General features: G+C 38.2%; 1 protein-coding gene across 4 annotated transcripts in view; it reads right to left on the minus strand.

The window, feature by feature from the left end:
• The window catches only part of LOC112149231 (F-BAR and double SH3 domains protein 2), a 51,590-nt gene that overhangs the window by 5,112 nt on the left and 23,899 nt on the right, over positions 1-22,579 (minus strand). The window contains exons 4-19 of one of the 4 annotated variants that reach the window (XM_024276812.2): positions 21,718-21,797; positions 20,301-20,445; positions 20,069-20,202; positions 19,390-19,444; positions 19,105-19,233; positions 15,078-15,200; positions 14,397-14,492; positions 13,626-13,700; positions 11,607-11,723; positions 11,381-11,485; positions 8,459-8,548; positions 8,304-8,366; positions 4,089-4,223; positions 2,773-2,856; positions 2,491-2,668; positions 1,249-1,469 (exon numbers count right to left, since the gene is read on the minus strand). In XM_024276812.2, the coding sequence (XP_024132580.1) occupies positions 1,249-1,469; positions 2,491-2,668; positions 2,773-2,856; positions 4,089-4,223; positions 8,304-8,366; positions 8,459-8,548; positions 11,381-11,485; positions 11,607-11,723; positions 13,626-13,700; positions 14,397-14,492; positions 15,078-15,200; positions 19,105-19,233; positions 19,390-19,444; positions 20,069-20,202; positions 20,301-20,445; positions 21,718-21,797 (1,830 nt within the window). Of the gene's footprint in view, positions 1-1,248; positions 1,473-2,490; positions 2,669-2,772; positions 2,857-4,088; positions 4,224-8,303; positions 8,367-8,458; positions 8,549-11,380; positions 11,486-11,606; positions 11,724-13,625; positions 13,701-14,396; positions 14,493-15,077; positions 15,201-19,104; positions 19,234-19,389; positions 19,445-20,068; positions 20,203-20,300; positions 20,446-21,717; positions 21,798-22,579 lie in introns of all 4 variants that reach the window. The other 3 variants (XM_024276810.2, XM_024276815.2, XM_024276814.2) reach the window with 3 other exon arrangements.

The following is a 22,579-nucleotide window of genomic DNA, read 5'->3' on the forward strand; positions in this document are numbered from 1 at the left end:
AAAAGTCATCAAGAAAAAAATCAATAGCAAAATAACACTCATTTGAGAAAACGTGTCTTAGTGACGAGATTATTATGTTATAAATTCTAATTCTTGGTACCACCCATCTGAAGATTTTTTTTTCTATTTAAATAAAATCTGCCACTGAAGTAAGATTTTTTTTGACTTATTTCTAAGGGGTCTATTTTTATAGCGTATGATATGGCATACCACAGGGATCAATCCCAAGAACGTATCTTCTTTTCTCATTTCCTGAAAACATGAAAGCTACTTTCTGAACAACACTAACCTCTTAATAAGACATAAAAGATGCTAAAAGCTGCAGTTTTGTGTGTTGTGTCTGCAGGCTGGTAGGAAGGGAGAGGCTGCATCCTTCCTCTATTTTAGGCCAAAGATAAGAGCGTTTTTATAATTGGCATAGCAAGTTTTTAATCAGAGTGCAGGAACTCGGCTGTTTGTGAGCTCCGCCGCCGCTGACAGATCATCCAGACAGGAAGGGAGGGAAGCTGTGGTTTACGGGGGCACAGCAGACGACACTCCAGGTTTAGGTTTTCTCCTTATGGAACAACCATCAGCTTTACTCTTGTTTCTGTAGATAGTTTATGTGAGGTGTATTTGGGTAAAGCATTCACATGTTCAGAGTCATGTAAAGTGTAACTTTATATGATGCTTTTAATGAAAGCGGACCACAAGCAGCCAAATTTAGACCAATTTGCTGATTTTACTTACGATAAATTAGAAAAATGTCAGTATAATATATTTTTTTAAAGAATCCTCCTCTACCTGTTAAATCAGCATCATTCTAACAGTAAAAACTGCTCACAACCTATTCAGTTTCATGAAATCTCTTGCTGTCTCTTTAAACTGAAGTCTTTAAGATAATACTGCTTTAAATCATTGACAGAGTCTCTGTGTTTGAACCCCGTTAACACACCATAAAACTAATGCATAATATTCAGCAACTGTTACAAGCATGCTGCTTATAAAGAGAAACTTTACCCTCAAAAGTTAAGGGGAACTGGAAGCTAAAAAAAAGCCTCATACATGCTGGACCATGAAAATATCTGACAATAAACTGGTCCCTGGCTTGAAAAAGGTTGGAGACCACTGCTTTGACAGACGCGCAGCAGAACAGGGAAATCTTAAAGTTAAAACCACAGAAGCTCAAGGTGGTTGGACTACCAGCATGTGTACGGACGCAATAGAGAGTAATATATGACTGCTTTGGAGTGCAGGTCTTCACAGTACCTGTATGTCATGTGACGCTCCCCCACCAGCCTCTCCGTTCTCCGTAAGATCTTCCACGAGGACGGAAGGGAAAACTCCCACCCGTCCGTTTAGCTCCCCCTCCCAGAAGCCATCATCCGTTTGGGTGTCCCGGTTCAGCAGGCGGATCACAGCGCCCTCCGAGAAGGAAAGCTCCTCGTCGGCCTGGCCCACGTAATCATAGAGCGCACGGACGAACGATGCTGCTGGGAGACGCAAACGTGACAATAAGTCACCATGGCAACAGAAAGAAACTTTCATCCTCGGATTAGCAGCAGCTCTTCTGTTTCCTATACGCTTTTATTTTCACCAACACAGGGGGTAAAACACTGACTGTACATGAGGACTGGACTGAGTGACCCCTCTTCCTTGGCGTTTCAAACAGTGGCTCCAAAAAGCCAAAATTCCATAGACTTCTAGAAGAAATAAACAGTCATTCTATTTGTCAGAATAATATTATTGCTCTGCTACTTTTTTTTTTTTTACATTCTCTTGATAAAAATCATTTCAAGTTATTAATTTCAAGTAATAAAGTCATAAACTGACCAATCAGAAGACTCAATAAAAGTAGGTGGAGCCTGCTGGCCCCCACATCCAGCGTTTAAAACGTTTGATTGAAAGGTTTGGTGTGGCCCACTTTCAAGTGGTAGGGGTGTGGCCTACCAACAACCTCACTCCAGATTGGCCAAAGTGATTGTCAAAGAATGTTCACCCTCACTGGGTCCAGTTCTCAGATACAGTCAATGGGGTAGTAGAGCGAATAAAACAATACATGCACGTGACGATTTAAGACAATAATGTACAAAATATTTGACTGTTATCTGTTTTTTTTTGTCTTGTAGCTTTCTTTCTATGTTTTGCTCCATGGAAATCCTTAAAATACAGTAAAAAAGACTCAGATTTCATAATTATTCAGTCTTACAGGATAAGGTGGGACAAAAAGTCTTTAGAAAAAGCGTCCAAATACACTCATGTCAGGCAGAAAGAGTTTCTTCACAAAACTTAATTTAACTTAAAACTCTGTGGACATTTAAAGCAGATTAATAAACCCAATTCGGTTCCCACTGAATTCAGTTATTCCCTTTTTTACCATTTTACTGTCAAATTTTACTGTGAATGTAGTATCCAAGAAAAGTGGTTTAATTACTGACACATTACAACTTTATCATACAAGGTGAAATGTGTGTATTTGTGAAGATCAACTTAGATGTTCCAGCTGCTTACTGTTGGTGTCTCCATTGACGCAGACCGCGTGCAGCTCTGGCTCTGTGGAATTGGACGACGTGTGGGACCGAGCGTCCAGCGTGGTCAGGGACTGGAGCATGCTCAGTAGGCTGTTGGAAGTTGGGAACTGCAGGTATTTTTCAGGGACGTAGCCCACGTGACCCGTCTTGTTGCGTGCCTGGAGAGAACCAGAGAGGGTGAAAGGTCAAAGTGAGCAGGAGAACGACATGCGGCTGTGGAGAACACGAAGCAGGTGGACAAAACAGCTCTGGGATTGAGCACCTTGACCCAGTCTTCCATGTCTCCGTCCTCGATGACCTCCAGCATCTCTTGTTCATCGATCGTTAACTCATCTGGTTGAGAGGCCTTCAGAGAAAACAAAGAGGGAGGAAAATGAAAAACAAGCTTCATGGCTGACATTAGTAATAAAGATTTGATATTCTGATCAATAAAAAACTGTCAGGAAAAGACTAAGGCTGAGTCCGAAGTCCTTCACTGCTCACTATTTAGTGAGTTTGCCATTTTCTAGTGCTGTCTGAATCTACAATTCCAAAATTGCATGCCCTAGAAATTTCCCAGAAGTCTTTGCAAAAAACCAGGATGGATCAATGCCCCCCACATTAGCGAATATAGACCATAATGCATTACGTTTGAACAACTTTTGTGAAAAAAATGTTTTTAAATGTAATTTTTGAATAAACCGCCCAGGTTTATATCATCAGAACACAATGGAGTCATAAATAGACGTCATATAAGGCTTGTTTTGATTAGATTTTCACTTTGCGAAATCAGTGATGTAGTACTTGCTGTTAAAAAAAAAAGTACTGATCATAGTGTCCAAATTGCTTTTAAAATCTAGGGCACTATATAGTTCTTTAACAGTTAGATAGCCTGAGATCTGACCTGACCGTTCAGGACTACTGAATAAAGTATCCTTCAATAAAGGTGCAACTATTACTGTGGCAAAAATAATTTTCACTGTCATAAGACGCAAAATGTAGTCGTATAGCGGCCCCTCGCTATATCGTGGTTCATCTTCGTGGTTTTGCTAATGTTTTTGTACAGTTTTGCAGTTTTACTTTTATTTTTTTACAGCAAATTGTGTTCTTCACCCTGATAGATCATTGTCAAATAGTCTCCTCTATGTCATGTCTCCTGTCATGTGTTCAGTTTGCCAAATCATTTAGTAAGTCTTTGATCGCGAGCAGATCTTTGTTTTCATTCTATAATATACTGGACTTATTTTTCTATGAAAGTTTGAATTTTAAGAGATTAAACAATAGAGAAAAAAGTGAAGATGTTCATGTCTGTCTGAAAAAAGTGTGTAGAGATGGGTTATACAGTCTTAAAATATCTGTCATAACTGTAAAAATAAAGATAATTACGTCACAGATTTCATTCTTTCACAAGTTACTTTTAGAGTGTAACTCTGGCGGTAAACGAGGGAACACTCTATTTGTATTTCCTATCGGAACTAGGTTAACACATGTGACTACTACTAACAGCTGTTACTAGATGTACCTGATCTATGAGACGTTTAAAGTAAAACTAGTATCTTCCAGTCAGAACACAGAGGCAGCTGCTCCCGTGTCTCATACCTTGTATGAATAAAGCACTTTGCAGGTTAGCGGGTAGTTGCGGAGCGTTCCAGAAGGACTGGAACTGCTGTCGTCAAAAACCTCCATGTTCTCTTCGCCCTCCTCGCCCTCCTCCCGCTCCAAGTCCACCGAGCCCTTTGGACACACAAACAGAGCCGCCGTGAGAAGATAAGCTGCCAGAGGACGGTCCTCCGGCTCACATGATCCAGACTTTAACAACAGGTCTAATCTGCGTCCTACACCTGAACTCCTCACCTGCTCCTCCCCTCGGCCCTTCTGGAGAAAGGTGTGGAGGTACGCGCCGCTCAGATGTTGCCCCCCCCTCCCCCCTTTTGTTCTGTGTGAATTTCACTGGCTTAGATGAAGATCATGTGACCCAGCTAATGGAAAGATCCATCACACACAGCAAACTGACCTGCCCAGTAACAAAAGAGTGTGTGTTTGTGTGCGTCTTTCCGAGGCTGTTGTGTTTAGTCATCACATTTCTGTTTACATAGTAAACTCTCCGCGTCTGCAGAACTAAACAAAAGTTTTTAAGCTCCATCTTCTCCATTCTATCCTAAAATAGACATGTTAATGTAAACCTTCATGTTGCTCTAAAAGCTGAGGGTTGTTGATTATTTACTTTATGTTTTCTATGTTTAGTTTTTATGTCTGTCTCCCTGGTGTTCACAGTTTCAACAGAAGTTGTACTGTAGTTTAAATTCTGCATCTCTCCAATGAAACTGGTGTTTTCACATGTTCCGGTGGAATTCTGTCTGATGATGGAGGTCATACAGTACTTAAAGTTGCATTTTTAAGTATTTCTTTATAAATAATTGTGAATCAGGAGCAGATGAAAAAATGCAGGTTGAAAAAGAACTTGTTTTTAGTGTAGAGAATACGCTGGGTGGGCGTTGCTCAGTCTTACGCTAGCTTGGTGGGATTGTTCCGAAGTAACACAAAGAATGAAGAATTTAACAGATTTGATTTGAAGTGATATAAAGGGTTTAGTTATTTTGTTAGAATGTTCTTTGTGGCTATCTAAATATTGGTTCATATGTTGCACTAATATACTAAATTCCTCCCATTTCATGAAGCTAAATAAGTAATGTAGTTACTGTAGTGTAGTGTGCATATACTCAGTCTATTGTATCTATTAAGTTATTGTGATTTATCTTTCAAGATGAAATGTCCCATCTTGTTCTCGTATTAAATATATTTCTCCGAAAAGTTAGAATTATATGACTTCTTTCTTCTTTATTTTGTTTTTGCTGCTTTTTCTTTAGTCCAGATGTGCCCTCAAAGATTTAATGATCTTCCTCTAAAGTTGTGCAACAATCTCCTGACACACATTAAGATTGCATTCACACGTTCTCTTTTTAAACAACTTCTTAAATCAGCATTTTTTTAAAGTAGATCTTTGAAATATCCTCAATCTAAGCTTAACATTTAATTTAGAAATGGACTCTATATATACTTGACCTTCATTTAGAAAAAAAAATCAAAGTAAAATGTATTTATATTTCAGATTAGTGGGTTTTCTGGTGCTTTTACTTTGCTGTCTGTGCCTCTTAAAGACAAACACTAAAAATCTGAGACTGAACTGGGTTTGGTGCATCACATGATTCTTGTTCAGTCTATGGCAAAGCTCCTTCAGGAGGACTTCTGGAATAAACTAACCAGCATTCACCTCAGTAACAATTAAACCAAATCCTGTTTCTTGCATTGGATCCACTAAAGATTAAACATGAAGGTTTGTGGTTTTTACCAAAAAATAGGAGTAAAAGAAGTGAGTATAAAAGTATAAAACAGACTTCAGGCGTCAGAACCTGAAATAAAATCTCACTCCGCCTATTTTCTGTTTTCACAGCCCTTCATCTTTTTCACCTCTGCCTCCCGTTTTACCTCGGCGTTCTCACCTTGACTCGACTCTCTCCTCACCCCTCCCACCACATCACACCACCTCTCCTCCACTCAATTTTTCCTCCTTCAGTAATTGTCCTCCTAACGTTTCATCTTCATGTGCATAACTCCATCTTTTATCCCTTCTCCTTTCATTCATCTGCACACAGACACCCCCCTTTACCAAATATTCAGGATCTCTCTGTTTTTTTGTGATATCTGCACCATCATGTGAGCAGAATGTCAAACGCCTCTGATGGACCAGAACATGTTTCTCCACTGATATATGAGCGTTGAACCCGAAAAAACGTTCCCTCTGTAGAGTTGATGTGAAGGAAAAAAAGAAGCTTAAATTCTGAGGATTACAATTGAATGAACATCATTTCAAAGAATTCATGTTCAAAATTATACATAGATATTATCCAGTAAAAAGATTATATTTGTTGATTTTTTCCTAATATTCTTAAAAAGTGTTATTTCGATCAGGCAGATGTAAAAGTCACGTTTGGGAAAAAAATAACATTATCTACACATAAGATATTATTTATCTTCAATGACTCAACTTTCAATCCCGGTGAAATATACAAAATAATCTAATCATAATTTGGTAAAAACATTATATACATATGAGAAAATGGTGAGCATATATCCGCTTTTAAAATAATTTTAAAGAAATGTTAAAATATATTTAGCCAATTTAAAAAACTTGTATTGCCCATTTGGAATGTTTACATTTATTACTTCTAATTAGCAGACCTATTTTAATTTTAGTTTTTTATTGTTTTAAGTTGGGCTGATAATTATGTTATAGGACTATTAAACTGTTTTATTATTTTATTTATTTGAGGAAAATGTTCTGACATGTTTGTATGTCACACTAGGTATTGCATGCTGTACTAAGATGTGCACATAATAATATTAATAATAAAAAAATAAATACAATTTTAAAAAATGAAATTATTAGACATGCCAAAAGTTCAGTTGCAGCTGCAACAAATGAAGCATCTGCAGCTAACCTCTGCAGCTCTGAAATGCATGAACACATGCAGGACTCAAACCAATACTCAGTTTACTGTTCCTTAAATATTCATGAGGTAAAAGCAGCGGTCTGTGAGAATTAGTGATTGAAGAGGACAGGAAGGTTAAACTGCAGGCCTGATTTTACCATCTATCTCACTCTGAAGGAGATTTTTCATCCATCTAATCTCCCGGGATAGAAGTGGTGTGATGATGAGTCATTTAGGTAAGAGTTTCTAGTTAAACCTTTGACCTGCTAAGAGAGGAGTGCTGTGTTTGATGTGTTTGTGAGGATTGTGTATAGGGGAAATCAAGGTACACTTTAAGTGAATGAAAAACCAGATTGTCCACTTGAAAAAAAGAAATCATTTGAAGTTTAAATGCAAAAGTAGACATTGTTACCTTGAAATAAATATTGATTTTTTTTTTCCTTTTGTGAATTTGAAACGCAAAAATCTCTGTAAACCTAAAAGTGTTACCAATTGAGATGTAATGGTGACTTCATTTCCGCTCCAGAACAGCGCCTGTTTTTTAGGTCCCACCTGTGTCGACCCTCCACTGATGTGGCAAACAGTAGAGATAACGCTCTCTCAAAATTTGGAAAAAACAAAAATAAAAAATAAAAAACAGTAAATAAAGATCATTTTTAATTTGGTGACAGTTTTATGATTAAACTTTTTTCTCAAGTCTCAAATTGACCATTTTTTTAAATTTTTTCTGTAAATTTACAATTTTTCTTTTCAAATTTTAACTTTTAAGTTAAAAACTGTTCAAAAATTTAATCTTTTTTTTCCAAATTTGATCCCATATTCATGCACATTCACACTTTTGTGAATATATATACAGGTATAATTATTTTTTTTTAAACCTGAACATCACTACATGCAAAACAGATCGGAACACATAGACAATGGGGAAAATAAAATAAAAAAAAAACTAAAATAATCCAAAACTAAAGGAGTGTCGCTCCAACCTTCCAGCCAAGTCAAAGCTCAGAGTTACTTCCTGGTTTAGATCGTGTGCAAAGATGTTGCTTCCTTCAATCAAAATGGAAATCTGGTGCAAGTGAGAGCAGAGAAACATGATGCTAAAAAGCATCTCTGCTCTTCCTCCTCCAACACATGACTGCATGAAGCTGTTAGAAAATGCAACACGTTTCAAAACAGATTTTTGTGAGAACTTCTGAAGAACTCAGAAAAAGCTTAAAAAGGTTCCAGCTAACAGGAAGTTCAGGTCAGCAGCTACAAACATTTTCACAGGCTCATCTGTGCTGACTTGGCCAGAAAGCGAAAGCTCTGGGGGGGGGTGTCTCACCGACAGTGAGGGACCGTGGGAAGTGAAGGTGGCCCAACGTTCATTCTCCAGCTCCTCCATCACCTACAGCACGTGCAGAGACAGCGGGTCGTTTGTTCAGGGAGTGTTTGGAACCCTCACATCGTTCCTCTAAGCTTTTCACAGGTGATACTCACCTGGTTCATGGCACTTTTCAACCAGGTGTCCACGGCAACCCCCACTTGCCGAAGAAGATCCAAACGAGCCTCAGCTTTCAACTTGATGGTCTTTGGAAAGACAATGGGTTTGCAATATTAAAAGGTTTGAGTAGTCAGCATAAAGCCTAACAGACCAGATGAAAGTCCATTGCTCCATCGGCTGGATTTTTCTGAATAAGTGGTATTTATTCAACTTCTGAACTCTCTCTCTCCTTTTACTACTTCCTTGATCAATTTCCTTTATCATAACTACCCTCTTCTCTTTCTCTTTAACCATGAGGTTATGAGTTTAGACTAACTAATTACAGATATTTTTATCGTGTTAATCTCTTTTTTTAATCTCTAACTACTGTTGTGTTCTCAAATACACAATATAAAATAAAAATCCAGCAGAATATCTCGCAAAAACTTATTTGAACTCAGCTGGAAAAGCGTCTTACATTGTTGCTCTTATTCAGTGCAGGTCTTGACGTCCTGCCCTGTAAGCTCCATGCACCACGTTGCTGCTGTGGTATCATCAATGTGCGACTTGGTAGTTTTTAGCAGAACTAACCGAAAACAAAGCCACAACTCAGCCTATATTATCTATTATTTAAAGCATAAAGCCAGACAAAGTGTTTGTAATCATTAATGAATGGGGTACACAAAGGGCAGATTGCATGGGACGGTTAACAGTGGAAAACACATGTCAACATACAGAATGATGGTATTAATGAGAAGTTTGTGGTCAATACTTTTTTGATTGCTCAAAATTGTGTTTCTACTGTTTTTAGGTTCAATTAAAGAATTCTGGACCGGATATTTGGTTTTTGTTTTTTTTCCCCTTATTGTTCGAGATTGAACAAGGTGTCCCTTGGTGGTGGAAAAAGGAAAGGTTTTAGGTCTGTTATAATAATAATTAAAAAAAAATTATTAAAGTCACATTTTTGTTGCATTTTGATCTTTTACTATGTCACAATGTCACAATTTTAAATGGATATATCTCAAAATTAGATTTTCCTGGGAATTATTAGGTGAGATTAAAATTAGATTAACTAATTACAGGTCATGATTAATTAATCGCACAAAAAAACTTAATCCCATGACAGCACTAGTTGTAACTATAAGAAGTAAGACTTAAAACTAGATAAAAGTAGACATTAGAGGAATGCTGAAGGTTGCTTCCTTTGCTTTTACACCCTCTTCCTCTGTGTGAATACATTGAAACTATCTAGTCTAATTCTAGTATTTTTACCTTTTTTAGCACACGTGTGTCCTCCATGCTGGCAGCACTAAATATACACTGAGACACCCACAGAACCACCACAGACAAGCTACACCTCAGCTGTGGCTGTTCTCCTCATACACTGCAGTGTCTACCTGCTGTCACATTTATTAAAAATATCCAGAGATTTACTGCAGTTTCATTAAAATAAATAGAGATGTATTTGTCATCACTTTAAAGAGCAGATGGAGTCTTGAGATCCATAATGACACATGATGTCATGATTTCTATCCCCTGTGAGGAACTGAATCCTGATTTCTTTTCAGTCAAAATCTTTAAATTATAAAGTCATAATTTCTTTGTGTTAAATCTACACTTTGATTTTTGGTTGACGATTAAACAGAACCATTGAAAGGCTCAGTGAGAGGACACGAGGTAGTTTCAAAGGCTCGTTGGCATCAGATAAAAGTGCCATCTCGAAGCATTAACATCTTCTGTCTCTTTCATATGATGAGCTGAGAGCTCATCATTTCTATCCAATGAGCTCTTCAAATATTCATCAGCCCAGTGGAGGTGGCGCTGGGCCTAATGAGAGCAGGGGAGGCAGAATTCATGCAGAGGCTGAGATCATTTGATTGGTTAATCGCCGGTTACACAAATGAGGGTTCCAGTTCAGCTAAGAAAAGTTGGGAAATTCTCTTTTATCTACTCTAACAGCAGATATCAGGAAGACACCAAAGAGGACAGAGAATGAGCTCACAAAAGGCTGAAGAGCAGACAAGCAGATGGGAACTCCAGTAATAAGTAAAAGACAAGAGAAAATTAACAAAATGTATTTTTTGATCGTCTAAATATCAAAACTCCAATCCTTCAGAGTTGACGTGAATCAAACCTTCAAGTCAATTTTTCCAGGTCAGGGACAGGAAGCCGTATAGAAGGGTTGAAGTTCCAAATTATCAGGAAATTTTGTCCTTTGTAATAATAAAAAAAAATCTTGGACAGCAACATTAGCCTAAACTCTGCAGGATTTTTGCCTCTCATTGCACCGTACTTAATTTTTTCTCTGTTTTTTTCATTCTTTTAATTGTGCAAAATAATAAAAATGAAATCAAACTTAGGGACAGAGCAAACCCGTTGACTGTATCTGAGAACTGGACTGAGAGAGTGTGATGTCATCCATGTAAAATAGTTTACCTCCAGCTCCAATCAAATGAAGTAAATTCAGTCACCATTTCTTCACGTTAAGGTAGTGGCCATGTTGGAACCAGACATCGTCATTAGACAATGATTGGTCCGAGTTAGTCTGAGTTTCTATGGCAACCACTCTTGGGGAGGGGTCACTCATTCCACTACTCATATGCAGTCAATGGATAAACCTGTCATCTTCCATGCTTTTTCCATATACTCTGTAAACTATCATAAATAAATATATTTTTTATAATTTCATTATCAGCATTTGACCTCATTGAATGTGATATAGATTACTTAACCTCATATAAAGTGTAAAAAATAAAAACATAATTATGGTAGTTTGGCCTTAACAAGAGAAAGGAATAGACTAAACTGGAAGAAACCAACAAAGAATCATTTATCTTCTCAGTTTGGTTTATGTATATGTATATACTGAGGGGAAATTGATGGGACACCCCTTAAAACCGTTATTGGAGTCGAGGCAGGAGGAGATGTGAGCCACAGACCTCAGCTTTGCGCATCATCTCTTTGGTGTCTTCTATCTTCATCTCCAGCTCCAGTCTGCCCTGCTCAGTGGGGGGCAAGCCGTGACTTTCACACTCCTCCAGAGACTGTAAGCAACACACACAAACCTTCAGACAGAAATGATGGAGTATGGAGAAAAAGTGAACTTGATCCATGAGTCGGAATCAGATGTTTTGTTCTGCAGGTGAATCCACAGGTTGCTCTTACTCTCTTGAAGTGAATGATGTTCTTGTGCTCTCTGGCCACTCTGGTGGCCCATTTCCTGGCCTCTTTGTTCAGACTGTGTTCCTCTGTTGTTCCAGACTCAGACTCCAGCTGTCGACTCTGCACACACACACACACACACAAACACAAACATCCACCCTTTTAAAGTGGGTAAAATTGTAAAAGTGACAACTTGATAATTATTTTCTTTACAATCTGTTTAAGATTGTGATACTCCTGAAGGATAATGACTCTTTTTCAATGTGGATTCATTTATGCCATGTAGAAAACAAGTAGGAAATTCATAGATCCAAATGTTCTTTTTTATGGTTATGTTCTTCTGTGTTGTTTAAAGTGTGAGTTCAATTATCTTCTCTCCGGCCCTCTGCCACGTATCCACAGGGGAAATCAGTTTTAAAGGGAATCATATGAACCTGCATATTTTTTATCAGTATTCCCAACTAATTCCAGTTTCCTTTCCTGAAATCTATGGAAAACTTCATTTTAATTTGTGCATTATCAAAAAAAAGTGTTACATATAATCATGTCAGAATCTAGATGACTCTTCCCCTTTACAAACCGACCACCAGACCACAAACATGCAGCACAAAAGGCTGTCTGTACATCACAATGCAAAACACACCCAGTCATTACGATTCAGTCACACTTCAGCATGAATCCAGCAACACAAAGTGTTAAAGAAAGAACAAAAGCAGCAGAGATTTATTTACAGCTCAATTCCATGTGGGGAACTGCAGAAGAGGTTCAGATCACAGATTTTATTACAGTGAACCCCAGTTTGATATTTCTATTGTGATAGTTTCTATTAGAGACGTTTTTCCAATAACAGTTTTGAACTGATTTAAAAGGACCACACACACTAGTTAGAAAAATAAAGTAAAACCCAATAGATAAAATTCAAGTCATTTTACTAAAGTTAAAGTTTTTCATTGGAGATCTTGGATTCAGTTTTCTTATAACCCATCCCAACAGTCAAGTTTTAACATTCTGAATTCTGTTGGATCATGGAAATGTGAAGTACATCACAATGTGGGTCAAGAGCTTCATTCAGCAACGACAACAAGTGTCAAGATAACAGTAATTTAGACGACTGTTAAGAGTGTTATTGTGAAGGAGCAGGGCTTAAGGGATGTGTGAGAATGGGTGGGACCACATATACTGATGGTAGTTTGGCTTCTCAAGTTAAGACCTTTGAATTCATTTACATTAGCTTTTACCTCTGTATATTTAGGATATTGTCTCCAAGTGGTCAGCTCATTGTAATTGCTTTTGGTCACTTGAGTGTGAACGCAACTACGACTAAATGAAAGTGATTTTTCCTGGTGAATCTTTATCTTTCACAACAAAAGTGATGCGTCTGCTTGATGATGAGGCTTTCGTGATCATCCCCATCAAAATGCAGTAAAAACGTATGAAAATCCAGGAACATCAGGAACATTATTATAACTTTGATGGAGGAGATCATGAGTTTAAACAACCTCACAGCATCAGGTCATTTGTTTATCTTGGTTTAATTCTGACTCCGTAGCAAAAGAGTCACAAAATATCCCAGGTTTGGAAATACAGTCAATGTCCCATTGGTTCACATGCAGATAAAAGCTGAGAATGCCTCTGTGATATTGTGTTGTGTCATTTCCACTCAAGAAGAAACTTGCCTGTGGAATAAAATAACTCAAAGTCATATTTGTGGGATGTGTTCATCGCTTCAGGCTTGAATTTATGAGGGGGAAAAAATCCTCTTTATGGGTGAAATCTGGTTAAAATTCAAGCATCACTTGGGTTTGTATGGTCTAAAGTTGAACATAAAATAATTTATTTATTCCGAGATGAACAAAAAACACACTTTTCTGTTTTAAATAGATAAATCAAATGAAAATTGTTTGTTGTCGTTTATTTAAATGTGACCAACCTAGAGACATATCATGTGGACTTGAGGGAAGTAAATGAGCCATGGACTGTGATGGGAATGAGGATGGGAATGCCAACAATGGTTAAAACTACCTGTGCCAGGGTCATTCTCATGGCACTGACGGGCGACGGCTCAATGTCCACCAACTGTTGCTCCGAGCTCAGAGTCTGCCGCGTACAGACAGACGGTCAGGGGAGGGTTAGTGGGGGAAAAAGTTCGGGGAAGAGTGTTAGCACAGGTTAAAGGAGGAAGAAGAAGACAAACAAGGAAGGCACAGCGTATCGGTGAGTAGAGGCATCAGAGCAGCAGGCAGAGAAGATCAGAGAAAGGACAGAAAAAGAGACATGGATGGAGAAGCTTGGATGATGCTGTGTTCACCAGGACAGACACCTTCATTTGTTAGATCTTCAAAATGTGTCATATTCATCCATAAATAGATGTTTTAGACCTGGTGACCGATAAAAGTAAAAGAAGAAAATGCTCCTGATTAACCAAATTTTTGATGAAGTTTACTGAATTATTCCATTGACGTTTTATTCACAATCTAAGAAGAAGTGTCCCATACTTCTTCAGAGTAAAAATTTAAAAAGGGTAATTTTTTTTCTGAATAAATGGAAAATCAATGTGCATTTTTTAGGGTTCATTATAATTTATTAGCTCTACTTATTTCTAATGTATTATCGTAAATATCAAAAGCAAACGGAGAGAAGAACTCCTCATATTTTGCCATATTAATCTTTTTTAATGAAACATTTGTGTTTTTTGTTCCTGTGTTTTGAATGGAAGATCCCTAAAGAATAGCTCAGTTTCAAGCTTAAGTGCTGCAGGACAATCGTACACTCGTGTGTGCAGCAGAGTCTCACCATGTCACATTCACTGGGCTGGAACTGGAAGTCCTGTGATTTGTGAAAGACTGGGTTTTCCTGCATGAACAACTGCTGGTTGAACTCTTGAATTATCTAAGGGAAAAGAAAAACTCAATATAAACGTGAATTCACTGCAGCCTGTTGATTCCACAAAGCCAAGTTTAAACCCAAGGAGACGATAATTAAACTTTTTTTTACACAGGGTAGGTTTCTGATCACTTCTACTGTCCTGAACTTCCATCTATTTCCTTAACCCGCTGGAGCCGCGGGGTTACCAGAGCTCGTCCGGCTACTGTTGAGCGAAGGCAGGATACACTCTGGACAGATCGCCAGCCAGTGAGAGTGAACTAGCTCTCACTAGTTCCATTTTCAGTGGCTGTACAAGCGTCAAAAGAACTGCAAGACATACTTGTGCTCCTCTCAAGTCGTTCCTCTCTATGACCTTCCATAGAGCCAGAAAAAAAAAAAAAAAACGCAACACCTGTATAGGTCATCCCACTCATTGACCCTGTGTATGTGACTATAGCTTTAGGAATCATGCAAAGGGTAGACATGTTCTAAAATAATTTACTGGACTTTCTCATGCAATCACCCCCTAAACATGAAACTTCTTTCATTTAAAATGCAAAGAACCAAAGCTGCTGGGCATGCGCCTGAGCTGAGAAGTTTGTGACTCACCCTGGTGGATTTCTCCAACAGAAACTGGAAGGTGCTATGTGATGTTTGAGAGGCCTCCAGCTCGGTGCGACACAGAGCTACCAGGTAGTCTTTCACGTGTTCATAGATTCTCCCATCCAGAGCCTTCAGGACACAGAGGCAGAGAGATGTGTCACGCGCTGAAGACAACGTTCATTCAGTGTTTCTTCTTCATCCATTCACATTAAAGGATAAACCACAAAGCAGGAGGCTTTCAGGACAAACCAAAGCACCACAGACAGAAGACGCATTTCAAAGAGACATATAAGCTGCATTCATTTATCAGAATGAGTCTGAGTGAACCAAAATGTGTGTTTGAAGAAGCATTTTCTGGGTGAAGTTCTCACAGCTTTAAATTGTAGAACATGAATGAATAAAAAAAAAAGTTTTCCTGCAAACACTGAGTAACCAGACTAAAGGGGAGTTTTGAACAGACCTAATCAACAATGGGATGCTGGCAAGGGAATTATGTCATGAAGGGTGGGTTGTTGGCTGACTTCAATCCACATGTTCCCTCATCATTCTGGTAACTTCCTCCTCCCCCTTTTTCCTCTCTTCCTGCCCTCCTCTTTCTGTCCATTTATGGTAGCGCTAAAATGTAGTGAGTCAGGCTCCAGAAAAAGGTTCTTTCCTGTGCTGTGGCTGATGGGTGTGTGTATGTTTTTTTCTGTGTGTGTGATAATGTCAAATGACTTCATCAGTTAAAACAACAATAATTACAGCACAGAGGAGCAGAAACCAGATCATCGGAATGTGTTGAGGACAGAAACGGCCATGCTGATTCCAGACAGCAGGGGGAGTCATGGAGCAGTTCCTGTCCTCTCATAACAAGCAGATGAACTCACCAGGCTGAGTAAGATTTGGGTTTTTACTGCAGCATAGCATTACATCCTCCAGTCAGTCCATGTTTGTGTTCACTTCTTATAATAATTTTGTTTTTTCATATCATAGGTTACACTTAGTCATAAAACAAACCGACCAGAGACAAGTTTTCATAATGGCATATAATGTTAAGGGACTTTTTCTTCAACAAAATCCCTAAAAATGAAGATAAAAACAAAAATATTAAAGATATTGAAAATGCAGCTTTCTGAATCCTTAGTTCAGGAGCTTTTCTATCAAACACTAAAATAAAAAGTGTGTTTTTGGTGTTTTTAAAATGTACTTATGGCATTTTTCTAAAGGTGGAATACATATATGAAGAAAGTTTAGCTAAAAATTACATTTCTTTATTCAAATTGTTGTGAATCAGGAGCAGATGAAAAACTGCAGTTGGAAAAAACCTGTATTTGTGATGTAGACAATTAGCCGTCTGCTCTCTGTTCCGCTCCATTCTGATGCTTCCACTTGTAGACAAATAGATAAATGTACATCTTGGTTTTCATCGTCTGAGCTGCGATCTGGATCAAAACTGTACAGCTGGACAGCTTCAATATTGCTCGCCATTTCTTTGCACCGTTAATGTTTGTTGTGCGTGTCAGAGGCTGTAAGCTAGCGGAATAGTGTGTAAACAAAGGGATGATGGGAAGTCAGAGCAGGCTTACTCCACCCCCAATGGTCCTGCCCATACATCAGAGGTTAACTTTTGATGGACTACTGATGCTTTGCAGTCCAAGAAAACACCTTTAATAGAAAATATGTTGACTAAAAACATAATTAAAAGACAACAGGGAACGCTTTGAAAACAGATCAAAAGATGATCGGAGTGGGACTTTTAAGTGTTTTAAAGCTAAGATGTGCAAATACCACAAATGAAACTGTAGAGGATGGAGAAGATGAACAGCTTGCTTCCCTCTAGCAGTGTCTCTCCCTCTCCTTGTGGATTTGCATGCACATATTTGTTTACATGCGTCTTCCTTACAGTTCCATCCTTCTGTCAGGAGCTAAGGATCTATTATTCAGAGCTGCCTCACAGTATAGATGCTGAAGAACGCCTGCAGCGGTGTATGTCACACTCAAGTAGAACATGTTCCAGTAATAGTGGGGTAAGAAACATGGAAACAAGCTCTTGAATTCTGACTACAAAAATCAAGGGAGATGTAACTGTTGGGTTGCATTTCTACTTCTTGAAATGAGCATTTATATGTTGGTAAACTAGTTATTTTATAATAAAGTCAAGCAAATGGCACTAGAACAATAAAGTCATTCTAGTATTTATGTCCAACAAACTGCTTAAAATCACTAACCTCCTTTCAACATTTATTGAATGTGACACGTACATCTACAGGTTAAAGAAAGGAACAAAAACAGTTGTCAGGAACAAGGTTATCCATACACATTTCTGCCTAAAATATGTAGTTTAATTTAAAAAAGTGTTGCTTTTGTATGAAATCTTGCGTTTGTTTATGTATTTTACATGTAAAAGATGATGAGAACTCATCTCCTGTTGATTTCCTCAGAAAAGTGTTCTCTTCTGATAAAAAATTATAATAATTAAAAAAATATATACAAAAGACCCCAAAAGAAGCATCATTCTTTTCTTTTTTTTGACTAAATAAACAGACACAGTAAAGATAAATGTTATTAAATCACTTTACAGAACCAACAATTTAGGAACCGACACTTTAAAGAACAAAAACCTCAGAGAACTAAAAGTCAAATAACCCAAACACTTAGATAAAATAAACACTTAAGAGACACTTCAAAGTACTAACACTAAAAGAACAAAACTAAAGACAACCCACACTTTATGCCTTATTTCCAATGAGCGATCTGGTCGGAGCCGTCCACCCTTGGCCAAGGTAGAATAGTCTGGGCAATGCAAGTGAGCATGTGGGGTGTAGGCCGATGACGTAGCTGTGTGGCATAACGGTGCGACTACAGCTGTTCTCCGGATTCATGGATTCATGGACCGCCACAAATAAGAGGGGGTTACTAAATGCAAAGAATTTAATATTCTTTGCAAGAAGTTTGTGGGAGGTGAAGAAAAATACAGACGAAAAGAGGACAAAACTTTCGGTTTGAATTTTAAGTAAGGAAAAGCGCTGGTCGGACGCTTGCTGTTGTTGTAAAACCTTCCCGCCAATCAATGGGTTACATCGTGTGACAACAGAGGCTCTGCCCTAACTGGTCTGTTCCATTTTTCTATGGACCTTCAACCAACGGGGGACAAAAAATGATATGAATCCGCCTAATGGGTCCATTTTATAATGGAAACACTCAGAATACTGTACTGGTCTGGACCGCTCTGCGGAAGCGAGGCATTAGAAAATCAACACTTGAATGAACCAACATTTTAAAGAACTCTAAGGCCCAATCTGAATTCTTCCCTTCTCCCTAACCCTTCTCCCTTCCCCTCCATTTGAAGGGACAGTTTAGGTCTAAGTGTGTCCGGGAAATGTATTTTTTAAATTCAACCCTCCAAATGAAGAGATATAAAGTCTTCCCCCACGAGGGTAAACCGCATCGCGCTGAGAAGCGCTTTTCTTCATGTGGGTGCGCTCTAAAGCACAAATGCTTATATAAATGTGAGCAATAACTTTTGTTTCTACCTTTTTAAAGTTATAAAAAATGCTGTGTTATGTATATCCAAGCGCCGGAAGGTCTGCGCTAAAGCTAGCGATTATTGTTGACGTCATCGAGCGAAAGTGACGTCCGAAATATGAGACACTACTTTCCGTTTGGAGACTAAATGAAGGAGAAGGGCTAGGGAGAAGAGAAGAATTGGGCCTAAAGTACCAACACGTAAATTAAATGATACTTTAGAAAAGCAATACCTTAGAGAACCAACATTTTAGAAAACTAGCACTTAAATAAACCAAAAGAACCAACAAGATAAAGAATTGACACTTTTAAAGAACTAACACAGATGAATCAACATTTCAAAGAATCAACACTTTAGAGAGCCAACTCTTTAATAATAACACCAACACTTTCAGGAACCAATAGTTGAACAAAAATGTTTGCATTATTTTAGGAAAAGCAGCCCTCCAGCTTTCCCACGTTTTTGGCGTTTAACATTTTATTTCAGGCCATCGATAAGTTAATTATCTTTGTTTAGTAAACACACCTGTATGCAGTGCGGCAGATCCGTGTGGTAGTAGCGGTCGTGATGAGCGTTGGCTGCAGCAAGCGTTAGCAAGTAGTCGTTCCTGGCCTGCGTCGCCTTGGAGTTACAGTCGCTTCTTTTAGCTTTCAACTGAAACCAAACAGGCACATACATCACTGCACTGGAGAAACAGACAACAGCTCAGAGATTCAGATGAAGGAAATTAGAAAAAAAGGTGAAATGTCTTAAAATAGCTTCAGTGAAAGACCGACCTTTAAAGGGTGATGACACTCGAGGCTCGCTTACCTTCACACTTGCTTTCTGTAAACTAATTCTTGACTGAAAAAGACCCAATTTAGACCTAAGAGAAAAAAGAAAAGCAAAAAATTAATAAATTTTCTCCTAATAAATTAGGCATAAGGACAAATTGTCACATTCAAGTTCATTTAGGCAAGAAGTAAAACCGTCTCTTCAGTACAGTAATTAGGACCTCTTCAACCTTTGATTTGTACAAGTTAACTGAGTCCCTCGAGTGTTTTCTGTTTAGCTCGTCTCTCTTAAGCAGAAGATGACCCCCCTCCCCATTTCATATGTGAAAGAGGCAACCAACTTTTGAGTCTTTGAGGGCAAGAAAACCCCACTTAAGCTCAAGATCACAAAAGAGATGGACGTACTTCAGTTTCTGAAAACCTGTTGCAGGCACAATTTCATTTAAATTCAGAAAGTCCCATTTGCTTGTTTTAAAACAGACTTTTAAGAGGCAGTTAAAAATACAACACACTCCTATATGTAAAGCAAAACTGAAGAACAATGTTGAACGTTTGTAGACTCCTCAAATCACTGTTTATTCCATCGTAACATCAGAGTGAAATGATTTGTCTCTGTAGTGGTTTTTCTTCATGCAAGCACATCTTTTTAATGTCAAATTGAATAATGGGAGTATCTGCCAGATAACAGTTGACACACAGAGTGAGCCTGAACTCACTTGGCCTCAATATCGGCTTTCTCCCGTACAGCGTGGGCCACCTGCTCACACTCGTAGTATTTCTTCTTGGCTTTTGCCAACTCCTTCACAGATTCTTGCAGCTCAGCTTGAATGTCACTTAGCTGGTCGATGGTCTGCAAGGACGGAAAGCAAACAGGTCAGCTGTTCAAAAGTCTGCGCTAATAAGATTCATGACAGGAAGTCGGCGTCAGGGAGCTCCGGATCTCCTCACCTTTTTGAGTTGCTGTTCTTTATAAAGTCTAATAGTCTTGGCAGGCTCGGATACTTGACTCTTGTAGTTATCACACACGTTGAGCTTGGACTGGCTCACCTGGACCGTTCCCTCCAGGTATGCTCTCCAAACCGCATAAACATTCCTTTTAAAAGAGGAAAAAAACAAAAAGGATATTCCAGCTGCAGCTAAAGACCATTGTGTTTGTCATCTAATGAATCAATCCAATAACAAAGCATCTGTTTCTGTTTTCATCCAAACTCATCTGGTGAAGCACAAAAAGATCTTTGGTTTTATTGTTGTGAGTCAACACTCTGGAGTCGATTTTCAACCCAGAATCTATTATCATCTTCATCAGTTTCCTCCAATAAAATGCACAAGTGGAATAAAATGTTAGATATTTTTACTGATTCTGATCCAACAAGACTTTTGTTAGAAGACACATAAAATCTGCACTAGAATTACAATAACGTTTTTTGTGAAAAGAAAACGTTTGTTAAGGAAATCCACCCTAATTTGAAGAAAGTCACAGATACTCTTCAAACTTTTTAGATTAAACTAACCGAATGATAAAAAGAATATGAAATGCTGCCGCCTGTTAAATGTGGTGAACCTTTTAAAGTTATCATCAACTTCGAAATTGATGATGTAATTAAAAAATAACTAAAAAATAAACCACTTATCTTGATTTTCTGCATTATAGAAAACACCACAATTGGATAAAAGCAAAAAAAAAATGCTTTTGAAATAATTGAGACTAATCAAGTAATCAAACGATGACTATGTTTGTTCACTTTAATTAGTTGGAGTCTAATATTGTACAGTGCATTTGTCTCTAATATATGTATAGTGTTAGTGATAGTACTTTTTTCCCTTTTGCTTCCTTAAACATAATTGTTTTTGGAAACCTTTGAAGTATTAAATTACTGTTCATCAGTTTTTTTCTGTATATATTTTCTCTCTCTCTTTTTTGGATATTTGCAACATTTCCATCATTTTCAGTCTGGTCCTTTGGTCTGATCGTCTTCAGATAACTTCAATTTAAATCTATCAAGCTTCTTTCTTGAATTGCTTATAAATCAGAGAAAACTTGTGAGATAGACCAAAATAAAAAAATGAAAATAAAAAATAAAGTTCTCTGTGTCTATCTGTGATGATGCCCTACAGCAGACCCAGAAAGGTTGCAGAGTTCAAACTTCACAGCTGGCCTGGGAAAAAAACTTCCTGGAGGAGAAGGTTGGGTTGAAGAAGGTCTGGCCTGTCTGACTGAAATTGCTACAGAACTTTCATGACTCAAACCTCAGACTTTACAGGTAGATATTGGATGGATAGACAAATAAATAAACTTTTTTTTAAAGCCACTCTTAAATTTAATGAAAAATGTCTACATATGTCATGAAATGTTCCCTAAACATACCTGTAGTCCGTTCTCTGGTCATCAGGACTGATACCAGGCCAATCTCTCTTCAAATACTGACTTGCTAACTTCTGCAGAGCCTGAAAACACAAAATATAGTCTGTTAGAGGAAAGATGTTTTTTCTGACTAATGATTCAGAAAACAAATGCATTTTTACTGCCAGGAGTTAAAAATGTTTGTTCTTCCAAAATTATGACCCCAAAAGTGATAAGAGTTCTTTTATCTGGATTCAAAATAGTTCAAAGTTCGCTTTTCTCCTCTTTTTCTCAGGTTTAAGCACATACATCTCAACCATCAACAGAAATCCTTCATTTGGATTACTAAGATGCGTAGATCCATGCCCAACAGTTCTAAGGCCAGGTGATGTGAAAGATCTAGACTTCACACAAAACAGGGGAGGTATTGTGAGATATTGCAGGCTTCAACAACTCAGAGTCAGCTCCTGTGAGTCAGGCAGAGACCTGAGGGCTGTGATGGAGGCTAACCTACATCCTGCAGACTGGGTCACTGTGTCAGCAGCTCACAGGCTCCCTGCGCTCCAGTCTTTGACCGCATGTGCGTTCTGCTGAGCAGGACAGCAGGATCTTCATGAATTAAACAGTTTACAAATGAGAGCAGCCAATATCTGATCACAACAAGCACAGCGCTTTGGCACCAGGAAAAACACACTTGCTCTCTCTGATTTCCATCAGATCAGATCCTCTAAAGCTCTTCTCATCCTCCGGAATTCTGATCTGAGGAAAAACACTTTTTTGTAATAGGAAAGTGGTATCCAAGAGAGCTCAAAGTTTGTGGATTGAGATGGTATGCTTTAGGGCTACAGGGTTGTACATTTTCATAAAAAAGCGTAAATGCAGATAA

This window comes from Oryzias melastigma, linkage group LG13, assembly GCF_002922805.2.
Source record: "Oryzias melastigma strain HK-1 linkage group LG13, ASM292280v2, whole genome shotgun sequence".
Taxonomy (NCBI): Eukaryota; Metazoa; Chordata; class Actinopteri; order Beloniformes; family Adrianichthyidae; genus Oryzias; species Oryzias melastigma.